At 45.0% G+C, this 20,460-nt stretch overlaps 1 protein-coding gene across 2 annotated transcripts in view; it reads left to right on the forward strand.

The window, feature by feature from the left end:
- The first annotated feature begins 957 nt into the window (after positions 1-957).
- LOC138639149 (sodium/potassium-transporting ATPase subunit alpha-2) overlaps positions 958-20,460 on the forward strand; it is a 64,067-nt gene continuing 44,564 nt past the window's right edge. Inside the window, exons 1-2 of one of the 2 annotated variants that reach the window (XM_069728737.1) lie at positions 958-1,137; positions 1,441-1,498. In XM_069728737.1, the coding sequence (XP_069584838.1) occupies positions 1,487-1,498 (12 nt within the window). In that variant the 5' untranslated portion in view covers positions 958-1,137; positions 1,441-1,486. Of the gene's footprint in view, positions 1,138-1,321; positions 1,499-20,460 lie in introns of those variants that run through there. The other variant, XM_069728736.1, reaches the window with a different exon arrangement.

A 20,460-nucleotide genomic window follows, 5' to 3' on the forward strand; every position in this document is an offset into this window, starting at 1 on the left:
AACTGACAAAGAATTATAATTTGTGGCATAAAGGGCTACTTACAGAGAGCTGCCATGATTTATCCCCAATTTAGACATTTCTTAAAGGGGAACTCCATTCTTGTGTTCCGATATAGTCACAGTTGTCATTCAGCGGCATGAGTCATCATTTGAGTCATAGGGATGCTCCTTAATACAGAGAACGAGTTGACATAGCTCCCTAAATTGCACTCCCTGTTTTTAAAGGGGTTGTCCACTTCGGGTACAAGGCTCCACAGACAAGGAGATGAAGGGCAACCCTGTGCTCAATTATAATCTGAAAATTGCTTCTTCAGAGAGGATGGGAGCCACTTATCAGAAATAGCAATCCTAAAAGTCAATATCGACCTTTTAACAAGCCTTGTCACGTGACTTAGGGTAACTTCTATTTGCAGACACCTGTTTTGGGATGTTGCCCCTCCTCAGCACAAAGCAAGAGATTTGATTAACCTGTATGAGAGGTGTTTTTTGACCATGTTCTAAGGAGGAGAGACATTACCCCTTAGACCAGAGGTCTCAAACTGCATTCCTCGAGTGCCGCAAACAGGTCATGTTTTCAGGATTTCCTTGTATTGCACAGGTGATAATTTAATCACCTGCACAGAATGATTCCAGCACCTTGTGCAATGCGAAAGAAATCTTGAAAACACGCATGGTTTGACGCCCTCGAGGAATGCAGTTTGACCCACTGCCCTAGACCCAAACTGTAACCTGTGAGGAATCTTATATTACGTTTCCCACTCTCTGCAGCGCCTCCGCAGGATTCGTGAAGTATTACACAGTTCTCATTCAAATCAATGGGACTTTACGATGTTCCGATGCGAAAATATGGGGCTGGGCAGGTAAGGGTTAATCGGAGATGTTGTGAGATAATGAAGGAAATGTGATGGGGGAGGAATGAGCCATGGGGGATTCTGGCGGTCTGCATAATGAGGAATTAAAGAAAAATGAGGACGAGCGAGGAACAAAGCAAGGGATGATCCGGGGGAAAAAGAAGATAAATTTAGAAATAAGGACAACAAAGAAAGGAGGGGAGACAATAGCAGAATAAAGGATTGAATGTGACACACAAAAAAGGAGGAAGAAGAGGAGACGGGCATCGGAAGGGATACAGGCAGGGTAGGCATGGGGCGAGGGGGATGGGCGCTTGTTTTGGAATTGACCCCAGACACTGATGGACTTTAGATGCAGCCAAACTTTTTTTTTCTTCATCTGGCACCAGAATCCAAAGGGACAAGAGGAGGGTCTGGGGTGCCCCCCAGGGAGGGAGGAGTTCATCCCAAAAAACAGCTCCAGTTTCAACAAGTGCTTCTTTCCCGAGAAGGAGAAACGCACACTGGCTGCTATTTAAAGAAGGAATTGCTCCGTTCTGCTTTCCTTTGGGGATTTTTCTTCCATTTTTTTCTTCAAATTTAATTTTAGGATCATCGGATTCTCATCTGTAAATTCCACAGGACGCGGGAGGACAATGGGCAGAGGGGTGAGTACTCCGCACGTAGGGGTAATAGGTTCATGTGTATACTGTGCGGGGTCCTGCCAAATAATGTGCGGATAGGGAAAGCGGCTGTACATGCAAGGGGTCATTGTGCGCTGCACAGACAAGACGTGTCTGCAGAAGGGAGAAATGGTGGCATCTGGGGCTGCGGGATCTATCCACAACAGCCGGGAACACACCAGGAGATCGAGTTCTGAGAAATCTTAGAAAATATAGCTCATAGAAATGTAAGATATTTATTTCCTTTAACTAGTGGTGCAAATGTATACCCTATATTATACTCCAGAGCTGCACTCACTATTCTGCTGGTGCAGTCACTGTGTACATACATTACATTACTGATCCTGCACTGATCCTGAGTTACATCCTGTATTATACCCCAGAGCTGCACTCACTATTCTGCTGGTGCGGTCACTGTGTACATACATTACATTACTGATCCTGAGTTACATCCTGTATTATACTCCAGAGCTGCACTCACTATTCTGCTGGTGTAGTCACTGTGTACATACATTACATTACTGACTCTGTACTGATTCTGAGTAACATACTGTATTATACTCCAGAGCTGCACTCACTATTCTGCTGGTGTATTCACTGTGTACATACATTACATTGCTGATCCTGAGTTACATCCTGTATTATACTCCAGAGCTGCACTCACTATTCTGCTGGTGTAGTCACTGTGTACATACATTACATTACTGACTCTGTACTGATTCTGAGTAACATACTGTATTATACTCCAGAGCTGCACTCACTATTCTGCTGGTGTAGTCACTGTGTACATACATTATATTACTGATCCTGTACTGATCCTCAGTTACATCCTGTATTATACCCCAGAGCTGAGCTCACTATTCTGCTGGTGGAGTCACTGTGAACATACATTACATTACTGATCCTGATTTACATCCTGTATTATACCCTAGAGCTGCACTCACTATTCTGCTGGTGCAGTCACTGAATACATACATTACATTACTGATCCCTTACTGATCCTGAGTTACATCCTGTATTACACACCAGAGCCGCGCTCACTATTCTGCTGGTGCAATTATTGTGTACATACATTACATTACTGATCCTGTACTGATCCTGAGTTACATCCTGTATTATACCCCAGAGCTGCACTCACTATTCTGCTGGTGCAGTCACTGTGTACATACATTACTGATCCTGTACTGATCCTGAGTTACATCCTGTATTACACACCAGAGCTGCGCTCACTATTCTGCTGGTGCAATTATTGTGTACATACATTACATTACTGATAACATTACTGATCCTGTACTGATCCTGAGTAACATCCTGTATTATACCCCAAAGCTGCGCTCACTATTCTGCTGGTGCAGTCATTGTGTACATACATTACATTACTGATCCTGATTTACATCCTGTATTATACTCCAGAGCTGCAATTACTATTCTGCTGGTGCAATCACGGTGTACATACATTACATTACTTATCTTGTACTGATCCTGAGTTACATCCTGTATTATACCCCAGAGCTCCACTCACTATTCTGCTTTTGCAGTCAAGGTGTACATACATTACATTACTGATCCCTTACTGTTCCTTAGTTACATCCTGTATTACACTCCAGAGCTGCACTCACTATTCTGCTGCTGCAGTCACTGTGTACATGCATTACATTATTGATCCTGAGTTACATCCTGTATTATACTCCAGAGCTGCACTCACTATTCTGCCGGTGCAGTCACTGTGTACATACATTACATTATTGATCCTGAGTTACATCCTGTATTATACTCCAGAGCTGCACTCTCTATTCTGCTGGTGCAGTCACAGTGTACATACATTACATTACTGATCCTGTACTGATCCTGAGTTACATCCTGTATTATACCCCAGAGCTGCACTCACTATTCTGCTGGTGCAGTCACTGTGTACATACATTACTGATCCTGAGTTACATCCTGTATTACACACCAGAGCTGCGCTCACTATTCTGCTGGTGCAGTCACTGTGTACATACATTACATTACTGATCCTGTACTGATCCTGAGTAACATCCTGTATTATACCCCAAAGCTGCGCTCACTATTCTGCTGGTGCAGTCATTGTGTACATACATTACATTACTGATCCTGAGTTACATCCTGTATTATACTCCAGAGCTGCACTCATTTTTCTGCAGTGGAGTGACGCACATTACATGATTTATCCTCTTACCGATCCTCACGCATTTTCTTCGGTAGAATTATCTATGAAGATTCTCTCTTACATTGTTTTTCTGTTGATGTTATTAGACGCATGAAACAGATAATTGAATAGTTAACACCTCACATATGGTTAGCAGAAATGATTCCTTCTTCCGCCCAATGGCGGTTTGCCCATTCACCCTGGATGAGGATAAAGGAGATTTATGGGTTATGCAATACATGGCTTCTCAGGGAAAAATCTTATGAACATACAATATGAGGACCACCGTGACTTCTCCAGATAAAATTATGAATAAACCTAAGTGGGTCTAAAGAAGGTTGGACGTCCACTCATCAGACACTTGACACATTCTATGGATGTTATTGATGTATCGGCTAAGGGAAATCCCTCTTGATCCGATTAATGACCATTAGAGTACTAATCAAACTGTGTTTTCGGAAATGGTGGGTCCTCCAGGGGTTGTACCTCAACCAATAAGACATTCATGACTTATTCTATGGAAATATTCAAGATGTAAGTGAGGTAAACTCCCCAGTAATGACCATCGTCCTGGTCAAACTTAACTTTAGGAAATGTTTGGTCCACCGGAGCTTGGACTTTCTCCAAACAGACATTCATAAACTATCCTAAGGTTCTAGTTAATATATCTGTTGCAAAAACAAGCTTTAATAACTAAGGTTCTGAACATACTGGTCACACTTATATTTAGAAAACGTTTTGTCTACTGGAGTTTGCGCCACCACCAGTCAAACGTTTGACATGTTCAATGGATGTTATTGATGTATCCAGTAGGAAAACAATTTTTAATGACTAGTGTCCTGATCCGATCACTCGTCAGCCATGTCCAGTCTTCATTCATGGTCCGAATCTTTACAACAATACTTGTCATTTCAACAGATGACCTCCACCTTGTCTCAAGACAACAATCGATACCCAAGAGAGATCCAAAGACTTCTATGTCATCTATTTTCCCTCACATTCTTGACATTGAAGATGACCATAAATATAGCCCCATCCAATGTCCTAATCAGAAACCTGGTCTGATCAAATGTAGGTTTTCGTAAACAGTGGGTCAAACTAAAGGACCCTCAATGTGGTAATAATTGTCTGATTGGTTATATTGTCTACGTATCTGATGTGAAGACAACCAGTGTTACGATTAGGGCTCGTAGTCATCTGCGTGAAAAATGGACAAGTGCAATTCCCTACCCATCTGTGACTTTTTTTCTTGCCACATGCTGTGAGTGTCCTTGTTTATCGGACATGACTCGTCAATGCAAGTCAATGGGTGAGGGGAAAAAATTGCACCGAACACGGACCATGCGAGTGCCATCCGATTTTTACACACCCATCTCCTAGAAAATCTGACATATCACCAGCCACGTACAGTAAAATCACAGCGTGATCTGACAGAATAGAATAGATCGATAGAAAGATATCAGTCAGGGGTTAGTAATGGAGACGCCCCCTTTACTAACCCCAAAGTCAAATTGTAAAAAAAAACACAGCCTGAATAAAGTCCTTTTATTTTAAATAAACACTCCCCCCCTCTTTTACCCATTTAATTTAAAATAATAAAAAAGCAAACTTATACTCACCTGTCCAACGAGGAGATAATCCATGTTTCCTGTAAAAGACAAAAAATAATAAACCATCATATTCTTCATGTGTTCAACGAGAAGATAATCTATTTGTCCTATGACGAGTCTAGCTCTGCTACATCTAGATACCATGCTGAACGTTGGCATCATGCGAGCGTTCTGCCTGGCATCCAGCAGAAACACTGAGCTGTTCGTGATAGCGCAGCATCAATGTCTCGCTATGATGTGAACAGAGTTCTTAGCCAATGAACTCCGCTCACCCCACTGAAGTCACCGCTAGGGCACGAGAAAGTTTTTTTTTTACAATTTGACTATGGCGTTAGTAATGGGGGCGTCTTATTGAAAACTTCTCCATTACTAGCCCCTGGGCTTGATGTCAGCTGCCAATACAAAGCTGACATCAAACCCAATACTGTTACCCCACTTGCCACCGCACCAGAGCAAGTGGGACGAGCAGAGGCTAAGTCCCGGAATTGGCACATTTTATGTGAACTGATGTTTTTAGTCTGGGAGGGGGGTAGTATCCATGGCCCCTTCCTAGCCTATTATTATAAGAATTCAGCTGTCTTCCTAGCCTTTCTTTATTAATTATAGGGGGCACTATGTCAAATTTTTCTTTAATTACTTTATTTATGACTTAATTATATGTACAGTAAGCTACACAGGCAAAGCAATGATTATATGCTTCACTTACATAATTCTTTCTATCTATCTATCTTTCTATCTATTATCTATTTATCTATTAGTATAGTAGGCTCCACAATCATGGGGAAGACTGCCTGACTTGACAGATGTCCAGAAGGCAGTCATTGACACCCTCCACAAGGATGATAAGCCACAAAAGGTCATTATTAAAGAAGCTGGCTGTTCACAGTGTGCTGTATACAATCACATTAATGGAAGATTGAGTGGAAGGAAAAAGTGCAGCAGAAGAAGGTGCACAAGCAACTGGGATTAAAAGGATTGTTAAGAAAAGGCCAATGAAACATTTGGGGGAGATTCACATGTTGCTGCTGGAGTCATTGCTTCAAGAGCCACCACACACAGACGTATCCAGGACATGGGCTACAACTGTCGCATTCCTTGTGTCAAGCCTCTTGTGGCCAGTAGACAATACCAGAAGCTTCTTACCCGGGCCAAGGACAAAAAGAACTGAACTGTTGCTCAATGGTCCAAGGTGTTGTTTTCAGATGAAAATAAATTTTGCATTTCATTTGGAAATCAATGCCCCAGAGTCTGGATTAAGAGTGAAGAGGCCACAATCCAAGCTGCTTGAGGCCTAGTGTGAAGTTTCCACAATCAGTGATGGTTTGGGGAGCCATGTCATCTGTTGGTGTAGGTCCAGTGTGTTTTATCAAGACCAAAATGAGCGCAGCCGACTACCAGGAAAGTGTAGAGCACTTCATGCTTCCCTCTGCCGACAAGCTTTTTGGAGATGGAACTTTCATTCTCCAGTACGACTTGGCACCTGTCCACACTGCCAAAAGTACCAATACTTGGTTTAAAAACAGCAGTATCACAGTGCTTGATTGTCCAGCAAATCGCCTGACCTTAATGTCAAAGAGAATCTATATGGTATTGTCAAGAGGAAAATGAGAGACACCAAACCCAACAATACAGACAAGCTGAAGGCTGCTATCAAAGCAAAGCTTCCATAACACCTCAGCAGTGCCACAGGTTGATCGCCTCCATGCCACGCCGCATTGATGCAGTAATTAATGCAAAAGGAGGCCCGACCAAGTATTGAGTGCATTTACATTTGGCCTACATTTGGCCTACATTTCAGTAGGCCAACATTTCACATTTAAAATCATTTTCAAGCTGGTGTTATAAAGTATTCTAATTTACTGAGAAAATGACTTGTGGGTTTTCATTCGCTGGAAGCCATAATCATCAACATTAACAGAAATAAACACTTGAAATAGATCACTCTGTTTGTAATGACTATATAATACACTGCTAAAAAAATAAATAAAAAGAACACTTAAACAACAGAATATAACTCCAAGTAAATCAAACTTCTGTGAAATCAAACTGTCCACTTAGGAAGCAACACTGTTTAACAATCAATTTCACATGCTGTTGTGCAAATGGAATAGACAACAGATGGAAATTATTGTCAATTATCAAGACACACTCAATAATAGAGTGGTTCTGCAGGTGGGAACCACAGACCACATCTCAGTACCAATGCTTTCTGGTTGATGTTTTGGTCACTTTTGAATGTTGGTTGTGCTTTCACACTCGTGGTAGCATGAGACGGACTCTACAACCCACACAAGTGGCTCAGGTAGTGCAGCTCATCCAGGATAATAAATCAATGCGAGCTGTGGCAAGAAGGTTTGCTGTGTCTGTCAGCATAGTGTCCAGAGGCTGGAGGCGCTACCAGTACACCAGGAGACATAGAGGGGGCCGTAGGAAGGCACCAACCCAGCAGCAGGACTGCTACCTCAGCCTTTGTGCAAGGAGGAACAGGAAGAGCACTGCCAGAGCCCTGCAAAATGACCTCCAGCAGGCCAAAATGTGCATGTGTCTGCACAAACGGTTAGAAACAGACTCCATAAGGATGGTCTGAGTGCCCGACGTCCACAGATAGGGGTTGTGCTCACAGCCCAACACCATGCAGGAAGCTTGGCATTTGCCACAGAACACCAGGATTGGCAAATTCGCCACTGGCGCCCTGTGCTCTTCACAGATGAAAGCAGGTTCACACTGAGCACATGTGACAGATGTGACAGAGTCTGGAGATGCCATGAAGAGTGATCTGCTGCCTGCAACATGCTTCAGCATGACCGGTTTGGCAGTGGGTCAGTAATGGTGTGGGGTGGCATTTCGTTGGAGGGCCACACAGCCCTCCATGTGCTCATCAGAGGTAGCCTGACTGCCATTAGGTACCGAGATGAGATCTGTTGTGAATTCTGTTGTCGAGCTCCCTCCTGTGGTCGTGAATGGTACTTCGGCGAGTTCTGTCTATGGACTCCCTCTGGTGGCTGTGAGTGGAGCTGCTGCTTCTGAGGTTCCTTACACAGGTGACGTGGTTTATCCTGTGGTTGGCTGCTCTATTTAACTCCACTCAGATCGTTACTCCATGCCAGCTGTCAATGTTCCTGCATTGGTTCAGTTCGCTCTTGGATCTTTCTGGTGACCTGTCTATTCCAGCAGAAGCTAAGTTCCTGCTAGTTATTATTTGTTCATTGCTTCCTGTTGTGAAAGGTAATTCAGTACCACAATGGACATAGAGGTCAGAACACATACAGTGACCTGACAATAACCCAAAAACATAGAACGAGCTCTGAGACGTGGGAACTCTGCTGACCGCAATCCCTAATCCTCTCCAACCACACTAGAGGCAGCCGTGGATTGCGCCTAACGCTCCCTATGCAACTCGGCACAGCCTGAGAAACTAGCTAACCTGAAGATAGAAAATAAGCCTACCTTGCCTCAGAGAAATACCCCAAAGGATAAGGCAGCCCCCACATATAATGACTGTGAGTTAAGATGAAAAGACAAACGTAGAGATGAAATAGATTTAGCAAAGTGAGGCCCGACTTTCTGAACAGAGCGAGGATAGGAAAGGTAACTTTGCGGTCAACACAAAACCCTACAAAAACCACGCAAAGGGGGCAAAAAGACCCTCCGTACCGAACTAACGGCACGGAGGTACACCCTCTGCGTCCCAGAGCTTCCAGCAAGCAGGAAAAAAACAAATAGACAAGCTGGACAGAAAAAACCGCAAACAAAATAGCAAAGCGGAAATTAGCTATGCAGAGCAGCAGGCCACAGGAACGATCCAGGAGGAAACAGGTCCAATACTAGAACATTGACTGGAGGCCAGGATCAAAGCACTAGGTGGAGTTAAATAGAGCAGCACCTAACGACTTCACCACATCACCTGAGGAAGGAAACTCAGAAGCCGCAGTACCACTTTCCTCCACCAACGGAAGCTCACAGAGAGAATCAGCCGAAGTACCACTTGTGACCACAGGAGGGAGCTCTGCCACAGAATTCACAACAGTACCCCCCCTTGAGGAGGGGTCACCGAACCCTCACCAGAGCCCCCAGGATGACCAGGATGAGCCATATGAAAGGCACGAACAAGATCGGGAGCATGGACATCAGAGGCAAAGACCCAGGAATTATCTTCCTGAGCATAACCCTTCCACTTAACCAAATACTGGAGTTTCCGTCTTGAAACACGAGAATCCAAAATCTTCTCCACAATATACTCCAACTCCCCCTCCACCAAAACCGGGGCAGGAGGATCAACAGATGGAACCATAGGTGCCACGTATCTCCGCAACAATGACCTATGGAATACGTTATGTATGGAAAAAGAATCTGGAAGGGTCAGACGAAAAGACACAGGATTAAGAACCTCAGAAATCCTATATGGACCAATGAAACGAGGTTTAAACTTAGGAGAGGAAACCTTCATAGGAATATGACGAGAAGATAACCAAACCAAATCCCCAACACGAAGTCGGGGACCCACACAGCGTCTGCGATTAGCGAAACGTTGAGCCTTCTCCTGGGACAAGGTCAAATTGTCCACTACATGAGTCCAAATCTGCTGCAACCTGTCCACCACAGTATCCACACCAGGACAGTCCGAAGACTCAACCTGCCCTGAAGAGAAACGAGGATGGAACCCAGAGTTGCAGAAAAACGGCGAAACCAAGGTAGCCGAGCTGGCCCGATTATTAAGGGCGAACTCAGCCAAAGGCAAAAAGGACACCCAGTCATCCTGATCAGCAGAAACAAAGCATCTCAGATATGTTTCCAAGGTCTGATTGGTTCGTTCGGTCTGGCCATTAGTCTGAGGATGGAAAGCCGAGGAAAAAGACAAGTCAATGCCCATCCTACCACAAAAGGCTCGCCAAAACCTCGAAACAAACTGGGAACCTCTGTAAGAAACGATATTCTCTGGAATGCCATGTAAACGAACCACATGCTGGAAGAACAATGGCACCAAATCAGAGGAGGAAGGTAATTTAGACAAGGGTACCAAATGGACCATCTTAGAGAAGCGATCACAGACCACCCAAATGACTGACATCTTTTGAGAGACGGGAAGATCTGAAATAAAATCCATAGAGATATGTGTCCAAGGCCTCTTAGGGACCGGCAAGGGCAAAAGCAACCCACTGGCACGAGAACAGCAGGGCTTAGCCCGAGCACAAATCCCACAGGACTGCACAAAAGTACGCACATCCCGCGACAGAGATGGCCACCAAAAGGATCTAGCCACTAACTCTCTGGTACCAAAGATTCCAGGATGACCAGCCAACACCGAACAATGAACCTCAGAGATAACTTTATTCGTCCACCTATCAGGGACAAACAGTTTCTCCGCTGGGCAACGATCAGGTTTATTAGCCTGAAATTTTTGCAGCACCCGCCGCAAATCAGGGGAGATGGCAGACACAATTACTCCCTCTTTGAGGATACCCGCCGGCTCAGATAAACCCGGAGAGTCGGGCACAAAACTCCTAGACAGAGCATCCGCCTTCACATTTTTAGAGCCCGGAAGGTACGAAATCACAAAGTCAAAACGGGCAAAAAACTGCGACCAACGAGCCTGTCTAGGATTCAACCGTTTGGCAGACTCGAGATAAGTCAAGTTCTTATGATCAGTCAAGACCACCACGCGATGCTTAGCTCCTTCAAGCCAATGACGCCACTCCTCGAATGCCCACTTCATGGCCAGCAACTCTCGATTGCCCACATCATAATTTCGCTCAGCAGGCGAAAACTTCCTGGAAAAGAAGGCGCATGGTTTCATCACCGAGCAATCAGAACTTCTCTGCGACAAAACAGCCCCTGCTCCAATCTCAGAAGCATCAACCTCGACCTGGAACGGAAGCGAAACATCTGGTTGACACAACACAGGGGCAGAAGAAAAACGACGCTTCAACTCTTGAAAAGCTTCCACAGCAGCAGAAGACCAATTGACCACATCAGCACCCTTCTTGGTCAAATCGGTCAATGGTTTAGCAATGCTAGAAAAATTGCAGATGAAGCGACGATAAAAATTAGCAAAGCCCAGGAACTTTTGCAGACTTTTCAGAGATGTCGGCTGAGTCCAATCATGGATGGCTTGGACCTTAACAGGGTCCATCTCGATAGTAGAAGGGGAACAGATGAACCCCAAAAATGAAACCTTCTGAACACCAAAGAGACACTTTGATCCCTTCACAAACAAAGAATTAGCACGCAGGACCTGAAACACCGTTCTGACCTGCTTCACATGAGACTCCCAATCATCCGAGAAGATCAAAATGTCATCCAAGTACACAATCAGGAATTTATCCAGGTACTCTCGGAAGATGTCATGCATAAAGGACTGAAACACTGATGGAGCATTGGCAAGTCCGAATGGCATTACTAGATACTCAAAATGGCCCTCGGGCGTATTAAATGCAGTGTTCCATTCATCGCCTCGCTTAATACGCACAAGATTATACGCATCACGAAGATCTATCTTGGTGAACCAACTAGCCCCCTTAATCCGAGCAAACAAATCAGATAACAACGGCAAGGGGTACTGAAATTTAACCGTGATCTTATTTAGAAGGCGGTAATCTATACAAGGTCTCAGTGAACCATCCTTCTTGGCTACAAAAAAGAACCCTGCTCCTAATGGCGACTATGACGGGCGAATATGCCCCTTCTCCAAGGACTCCTTCACATAACTCCGCATAGCGGCGTGCTCAGGCACAGATAAATTAAACAGTCGACCTTTTGGGAATTTACTACCAGGAATCAAATCGATAGCACAATCACAATCCCTATGCGGAGGTAGGGTATCGGACTTGGGCTCATCAAATACATCCCGGTAATCAGACAAGAACTCTGGAACCTCAGAAGGGGTGGATGACGAAATAGTCAGAAATGGGACATCACCATGTACCCCCTGACAACCCCAGCTGGATACAGACATGGATTTCCAATCTAATACTGGATTATGGACTTGTAGCCATGGCAACCCCAACACGACCACATCATGCAGATTATGCAACACCAGAAAGCCAATATCCTCCTGATGTGCAGGAGCCATGCACATGGTCAGCTGGGTCCAGTACTGAGGCTTATTCTTGGCCAAAGGCGTAGCATCAATTCCTCTCAATGGAATAGGACACTGCAAGGGCTCCAAGAAAAACCCACAACGCCTAGCATACTCCAAGTCCATCAAATTCAGGGCAGCGCCTGAATCCACAAATGCCATGACAGAATACGATGACAAAGAGCAGATCAAGGTAACGGACAGAAGAAATTTTGACTGTACCGTACCAATGGTGGCAGACCTAGCGAACCGCTTAGTGCGCTTAGGACAATCAGAGATAGCATGAGTGGAATCACCACAGTAGAAACACAGCCCATTCAGACGTCTGTGTTCTTGCCGTTCAACTCTGGTTAAAGTCCTATCGCACTGCATAGGCTCAGGTTTAAGCTCAGGTAATACCGCCAAATGGTGCACAGATTTACGCTCACGCAAGCGTCGACCGATCTGAATGGCCAAAGACATAGACTCATTCAGACCAGCAGGCATAGGAAATCCCACCATGACATCCTTAAGGGCTTCAGAGAGACCTTTTCTGAAAATAGCTGCGAGCGCACCTTCATTCCATTGAGTGAGTATGGACCACTTCCTAAATTTCTGACAATATACCTCTATCTCATCCTGACCCTGACACAGAGCCAGAAAATTTTTCTCTGCCTGATCCACTGAATTAGGTTCATCGTACAGCAATCCGAGCGCCAGGAAAAACGCATCGATATTACTTAATGCAGGATCTCCTGACGCAAGAGAAAATGCCCAGTCCTGAGGGTCGCCACGTAAAAAAGAAATAATGATCCTAACTTTTTGAACTGGGTCACCAGAGGAGCGAGGTTTCAAAGCCAGAAATAGTTTACAATTATTTTTGAAACTCAGAAATTTAGTTCTATCTCCAAAAAACAAATCAGGAATAGGAATTCTCGGTTCTAACATAGAATTCTGAACCACAAAGTCTTGAATATTTTGTACTCTTGCCGTGAGCTGTTCCACACATGAAGACAGACCTTTAATGTCCATCGCTACACCTGTGTCCTGAACCACCTGTTATGTTTGCTAATGACAGGTGTTATGAAGGCAATCCAGAAACACAGTGTGCTTAGCGATCAGAGCGCACACAGTGATCTGACAAATACCCAAAAATACAAGAACGAGCTCTGAGACGTGGAAACTCTGTAGACTGCATACCTGATCCTATCCTAAACACAACTAAAAGCGGCTGTGGATTGCGCCTAACAACTACCTAGGCAACTCGGCACAGCCTAAGAAACTAGCTAGCCTGAAGATGGAAAAATAGGCCTGACTTGCCCCAGAGAAATTCCCCAAAGGAAAAGGCAGCCCCCCACATATAATGACTGTGAGTAAGATGAAAAGACAAAACGTAGGGATGAAATAGATTCAGCAAAGTGGGGCCCGATATTCTAGGACAGAGCGAGGACAGTAAAGCGAACTTTGCAGTCTACAAAAAACCCTAAAGCAAAACCACGCAAAGGGGGCAAAAAAAAACCACCGTGCCGAACTAACGGCACGGCGGTACACCCTTTGCGTCTCAGAGCTTCCAGCAAAACAAAAGACAAGCTGGACAGAAAAAAAGCAACAAAAAAAGCAAAAAGCACTTAGCTATTCAGAGCAGCAGGTCACAGGAACAATCAGGAGAAGCTCAGATCCAACACTGAAACATTGACAAGGAGCAAGGATAGCAGCATCAGGCGGAGTTAAGTAATGAAGCAGTTAACGAGCTCACCAGAACACCTGAGGGAGGAAGCTCAGAAGCTGCAGTACCACTTGTGACCACAGGAGTGAATTCAGCCACAGAATTCACAACAGTACCCCCCCCTTGAGGAGGGGTCACCGAACCCTCACCAGAGCCCCCAGGCCGACCAGGATGAGCCGCATGAAAGGCACGAACAAGATCGGAAGCATGAACATCAGAGGCAAAAACCCAGGAATTATCTTCCTGAGCATAACCCTTCCATTTAACCAGATACTGGAGTTTCCGTCTAGAAACACGAGAATCCAAAATCTTCTCCACAATATACTCCAATTCCCCCTCCACCAAAACCGGGGCAGGAGGCTCAACAGATGGAACCATAGGTGCCACGTATCTCCGCAACAACGACCTATGGAATACATTATGTATGGAAAAGGAGTCTGGGAGGGTCAAACGAAAAGACACAGGATTGAGAACCTCAGAAATCGTATACGGACCAATAAAACGAGGTTTAAATTTAGGAGAGGAAACCTTCATAGGAATATGACGAGAAGATAACCAAACCAGATCCCCAACACGAAGTCGGGGACCCACACGGCGTCTGCGATTAGCGAAAAGTTGAGCTTTCTCCTGGGACAAGATCAAATTGTCCACTACCTGAGTCCAGATCTGCTGCAACCTATCCACCACAGAATCCACACCAGGACAGTCCGAAGACTCAACCTGTCCTGAAGAGAAACGAGGATGGAACCCAGAATTGCAAAAAAATGGAGAAACCAAGGTAGCCGAGCTGGCCCGATTATTAAGGGCGAACTCAGCCAACGGCAAAAAGGACACCCAATCATCCTGGTCTGCAGAAACAAAACATCTCAGATATGTTTCCAAGGTCTGATTGGTTCGTTCGGTCTGGCCATTAGTCTGAGGATGGAAAGCCGAGGAAAAGGATAGGTCAATGCCCATCCTACCACAAAAGGCTCGCCAAAACCTTGAAACAAACTGGGAACCTCTGTCAGAAACAATATTCTCAGGAATGCCATGCAACCGAACCACATGCTGAAAGAACAAAGGTACCAAATCAGAGGAGGAAGGCAATTTAGCCAAGGGCACCAGATGGACCATTTTAGAAAAGCGATCACAGACCACCCAAATGACTGACATCTTTTGAGAAACGGGAAGGTCAGAAATGAAATCCATCGAAATATGTGTCCAAGGCCTCTTTGGGACCGGCAAGGGCAAAAGCAACCCACTGGCACGAGAACAGCAGGGCTTAGCCCTAGCACAAATCCCACAGGACTGCACAAAAGTACGTACATCCCGTGACAGAGATGGCCACCAGAAGGATCTAGCCACTAACTCTCTGGTACCAAAGATTCCAGGATGACCAGCCAACACCGAACAATGAAGTTCAGAGATAAGTTTATTAGTCCACCTATCAGGGACGAACAGTTTCTCTGCTGGACAACGATCAGGTTTATTCGCCTGAAATTTTTGCAGCACCCGCCGCAAATCAGGGGAGATGGCAGACACAATGACTCCTTCCTTGAGGATACCCGCTGGCTCAGATAAACCCGGAGAGTCGGGCACAAAACTCCTAGACAGAGCATCCGCCTTCACATTTTTAGGGCCCGGAAGGTACGAAATCACAAAGTCGAAGTGGGCAAAAAATAACGACCAACGGGCCTGTCTAGGATTCAAGCGCTTGGCAGACTCGAGATAAGTCAAGTTCTTATGATCAGTCAATACCACCACGCGATGCTTAGCTCCTTCAAGCCAATGACGCCACTCCTCGAATGCCCACTTCATGGCCAGCAACTCTCGATTGCCCACATCATAATTACACTCAGCGGGCGAAAACTTCCTGGAAAAGAAAGCACATGGTTTCATCACTGAGCAATCAGAACCTCTCTGTGACAAAACCGCCCCTGCTCCAATCTCAGAAGCATCAACCTCGACCTGGAACGGAAGAGAAACATCTGGCTGACACAACACAGGGGCAGAACAAAAACGACGCTTCAACTCCTGAAAAGCTTCCACAGCAGCAGAAGACCAATTAACCAAATCAGCACCCTTCTTGGTCAAATCGGTCAATGATTTGGCAATGCTAGAAAAATTACAGATGAAGCGACGATAAAAATTAGCAAAGCCCAGGAACTTTTGCAGACTTTTCAGAGATGTCGGCTGAATCCAATCCTGGATGGCTTGGACCTTAACTGGATCCATCTCGATAGTAGAAGGGGTAAAGATGAACCCCAAAAATGAAACTTTCTGCACACCGAAGAGACACTTTGATCCCTTCACAAACAAAGAGTGAGCACGCAGGACCTGAAAAACCATTCTGACCTGCTTCACATGAGACTCCCAATCATCTGAGAAGATCAAAATGTCATCCAAGTAAACAATCAGGAATTTATCCAGATACTCACGGAAGATGTCATGCATAAAAGACTGAAACACAGATGGAGCATTGGCAAGTCCGAACGGCATCACTAGATACTCAAAATGACCCTCGGGCGTATTAAATGCAGTTTTCCATTCATCTCCTTGCCTGATTCTCACCAGATTATACGCACCACGAAGATCTATCTTAGTGAACCAACTAGCCCCCTTAATCCGAGCAAACAAGTCAGATAACAATGGCAAGGGATACTGAAATTTATCAGTGATCTTATTAAGAAGTCGGTAATCAATACACGGTCTCAGCGAACCATCCTTCTTGGCTACAAAGAAGAACCCTGCTCCCAGTGGTGATGACGAATATGTCCCTTCTCCAGGGATTCCTTCACATAACTTCACATAACTGCGCACAGCGGCGTGTTCGGGCACGGATAAATTAAATAATCGACCTTTAGGGAATTTACTACCAGGAATCAAATTGATAGCACAATCACAATCCCTATGCGGAGGTAGAGCATCGGACTTGGGCTCTTCAAATACATCCTGATAATCAGACAAGAACTCTGGGACCTCAGAAGGGGTGGATGACGAAATCGACAAAAATGGAACATCACCATGTACCCCCTGACAACCCCAGCTGGATACCGACATGGAATTCCAATCCAATACTGGATTATGGGTTTGTAGCCATGGCAACCCCAACACGACCACATCATGCAGATTATGCAACACCAGAAAGCGAATAACTTCCTGATGTGCAGGAGCCATGCACATGGTCAGCTGGGCCCAGTATTGAGGTTTATTCTTGGCCAAAGGTGTAGCATCAATTCCTCTCAATGGAATAGGACACCGCAAAGGCTCCAAGAAAAACCCACAACGTTTAGCATAATCCAAATCCATCAGATTCAGGGCAGCGCCCGAATCCACAAACGCCATGACAGAAAACGACGACAAAGAGCATATCAAGGTAATGGACAGAAGGAATTTGGACTGTACAGTACCAATGACGGCAGACCTAGCGGACCGCTTAGTGCGCTTAGGACAATCAGAAATAGCATGAGTGGAATCACCACAGTAGAAACACAGACCATTCAGACGTCTGTATTCCTGCTGTTCAACTCTAGTCATAGTCCTATCGCACTGCATAGGCTCAGGTTTAACCTCAGGCAGTACCGCCAAATGGTGCACAGATTTACGCTGGCGCAAGCGTCGACCGATCTGAATGGCCAAAGACAAAGACTCATTCAAACCAGCAGGCATAGGAAATCCCACCATGACATCCTTAAGAGCCTCAGAGATACCCTTTCTGAACAAAGCTGCCAGCGCAGATTCATTCCACTGAGTGAGTACTGACCATTTCCTAAATTTCTGACAATATACTTCTATATCATCCTGACCCTGGCACAAAGCCAGCAAATTTTTCTCAGCCTGATCCACTGAATTAGGCTCATCGTACAGCAATCCGAGCGCCAGGAAAAACGCATCGACACTACTCAATGCAGGGTCTCCTGGCGCAAGAGAAAATGCCCAGTCTTGAGGGTCGCCGCGCAAAAAAGAAATAATAATCAAAACCTGTTGAATAGGATTACCAGAAGAATGAGGTTTCAAGGCCAGAAATAGCTTACAATTATTTTTGAAACTTAGAAACTTAGTTCTATCTCCAAAAAACAAATCAGGAATAGGAATTCTTGGTTCTAACATAGATTTCTGATCAATAGTATCTTAAATTTTTTGTACATTTATAACGAGATTATCCATTGAAGAGCACAGACCCTGAATATCCATGTCCACACCTGTGTCCAGAATCACCCAAATGTCTAGGGGGGAAAAAAAAAGTGAACACAGAGCAGAAAAAAAAAAAATGATGTCAGAACTTTTTCTTTCCCTCTATTGAGAATCATTAGTTAGGCTCCTTGTACTGTTATGTTTGCTAATGACAGGTGTTATGAAGGCAATCCAGAAACACAGTGTGCTTAGCGATCAGAGCGCACACAGTGATCTGACAAATACCCAAAAATACAAGAACGAGCTCTGAGACGTGGAAACTCTGTAGACTGCACACCTGATCCTATCCTAAACACAACTAAAAGCGGCTGTGGATTGCGCCTAACAACTACCTAGGCAACTCGGCACAGCCTAAGAAACTAGCTAGCCTGAAGATAGAAAAATAGGCCTGACTTGCCCCAGAGAAATTCCCCAAAGGAAAAGGCAGCCCCCCACATATAATGACTGTGAGTAAGATGAAAAGACAAAACGTAGGGATTAAATAGATTCAGCAAAGTGGGGCCCGATATTCTAGGACAGAGCGAGGACAGTAAAGCGAACTTTGCAGTCTACAAAAAACCCTAAAGCAAAACCACGCAAAGGGGGCAAAAAAAACCCACCGTGCCGAACTAACGGCACGGCGGTACACCCTTTGCGTCTCAGAGCTTCCAGCAAAACAAAAGACAAGCTGGACAGAAAAAAAGCAACAAAAAAAGCAAAAAGCACTTAGCTATTCAGAGCAGCAGGTCACAGGAACAATCAGGAGAAGCTCAGATCCAACACTGAAACATTGACAAGGAGCAAGGATAGCAGCATCAGGCGGAGTTAAGTAATGAAGCAGTTAACGAGCTCACCAGAACACCTGAGGGAGGAAGCTCAGAAGCTGCAGTACCACTTGTGACCACAGGAGTGAATTCAGCCACAGAATTCACAACACCACCCAAATGTCTAGGGGAAAAAAAAAGGCAAAACACAGTGCAGAGAAAAAAAAATGGTCTCAGAACTTCTTTTTTCCCTCTATTGAGAATCATTAGTACTTTGGGCCTCCAGTACTGTTGTGAAAGGTAATTCAGTACCACAATGGACATAGAGGTCAGAACACATGCAGTGACCTGACAATAACCCAAAAACATAGAACGAGCTCTGAGACGTGGGAACTTTGCTGACCGCAATCCCTAATCCTCTCCAACCACACTAGAGGCAGCCGTGGATTGCGCCTAACGCTCCCTATGCAACTCGGCACAGCCTGAGAAACTAGCTAACCTGAAGATAGAAAATAAGCCTACCTTGCCTCAGAGAAATACCCCAAAGGATAAGGCAGCCCCCACATATAATGACTGTGAGTTAAGATGAAAAGACAAACGTAGAGATGAAATAGATTTAGCAAAGTGAGGCCCGACTTTCTGAACAGAGCGAGGATAGGAAAGGTAACTTTGCGGTCAACACAAAACCCTACAAAAACCACGCAAAGGGGGCAAAAAGACCCTTTGTACCGAACTAACGGCACGGAGGTACACCCTCTGCGTCCCAGAGCTTCCAGCAAGCAGGAAAAAACAAATAGACAAGCTGGACAGAAAAAACAGCAAACAAAATAGCAAAGCGGAACTTAGCTATGCAGAGCAGCAGGCCACAGGAACGATCCAGGAGGAAACAGGTCCAATACTAGAACATTGACTGGAGGCCAGGATCAAAGCACTAGGTGGAGTTAAATAGAGCAGCACCTAACGACTTCACCACATCACCTGAGGAAGGAAACTCAGAAGCCGCAGTACCACTTTCCTCCACCAACGGAAGCTCACAGAGAGAATCAGCCGAAGTACCACTTGTGACCACAGGAGGGAGCTCTGCCACAGAATTCACAACAGTTTCCTTGTCCAGCTGGTTATCATGATTTTGTCTTGCTAGCTGGAAGCTCTGGGATGCAGAGTGGCATCTCCGCACCGTTAGTCGGTGCAGAGGTCTTTTTGTACACGCTGCGTGGTCTTTTGTAGTTTTTTGTGCTGACCGCAAAGATACCTTTCCTATCCTCTGTCTGTTTAGTAAGTCTGGGCTCCCTTTGCTGAAATCTGTTTCATTTCTATGTTTGTGACTTCATCTTAACTCACAGTCAATATATGTGGGGGGGCTTCCTTACCTTTGGGGAATTTCTCTGAGGCAAGGTAGGCTTTATTTTCTATCTCTAGGGCTAGCTAACTCTTAGGCTGTGAAGAGGCGTCTAGGGAGAGTCAGGAACGC

This window comes from Ranitomeya imitator, chromosome 1, assembly GCF_032444005.1.
Source record: "Ranitomeya imitator isolate aRanImi1 chromosome 1, aRanImi1.pri, whole genome shotgun sequence".
NCBI lineage: Eukaryota > Metazoa > Chordata > Amphibia > Anura > Dendrobatidae > Ranitomeya > Ranitomeya imitator.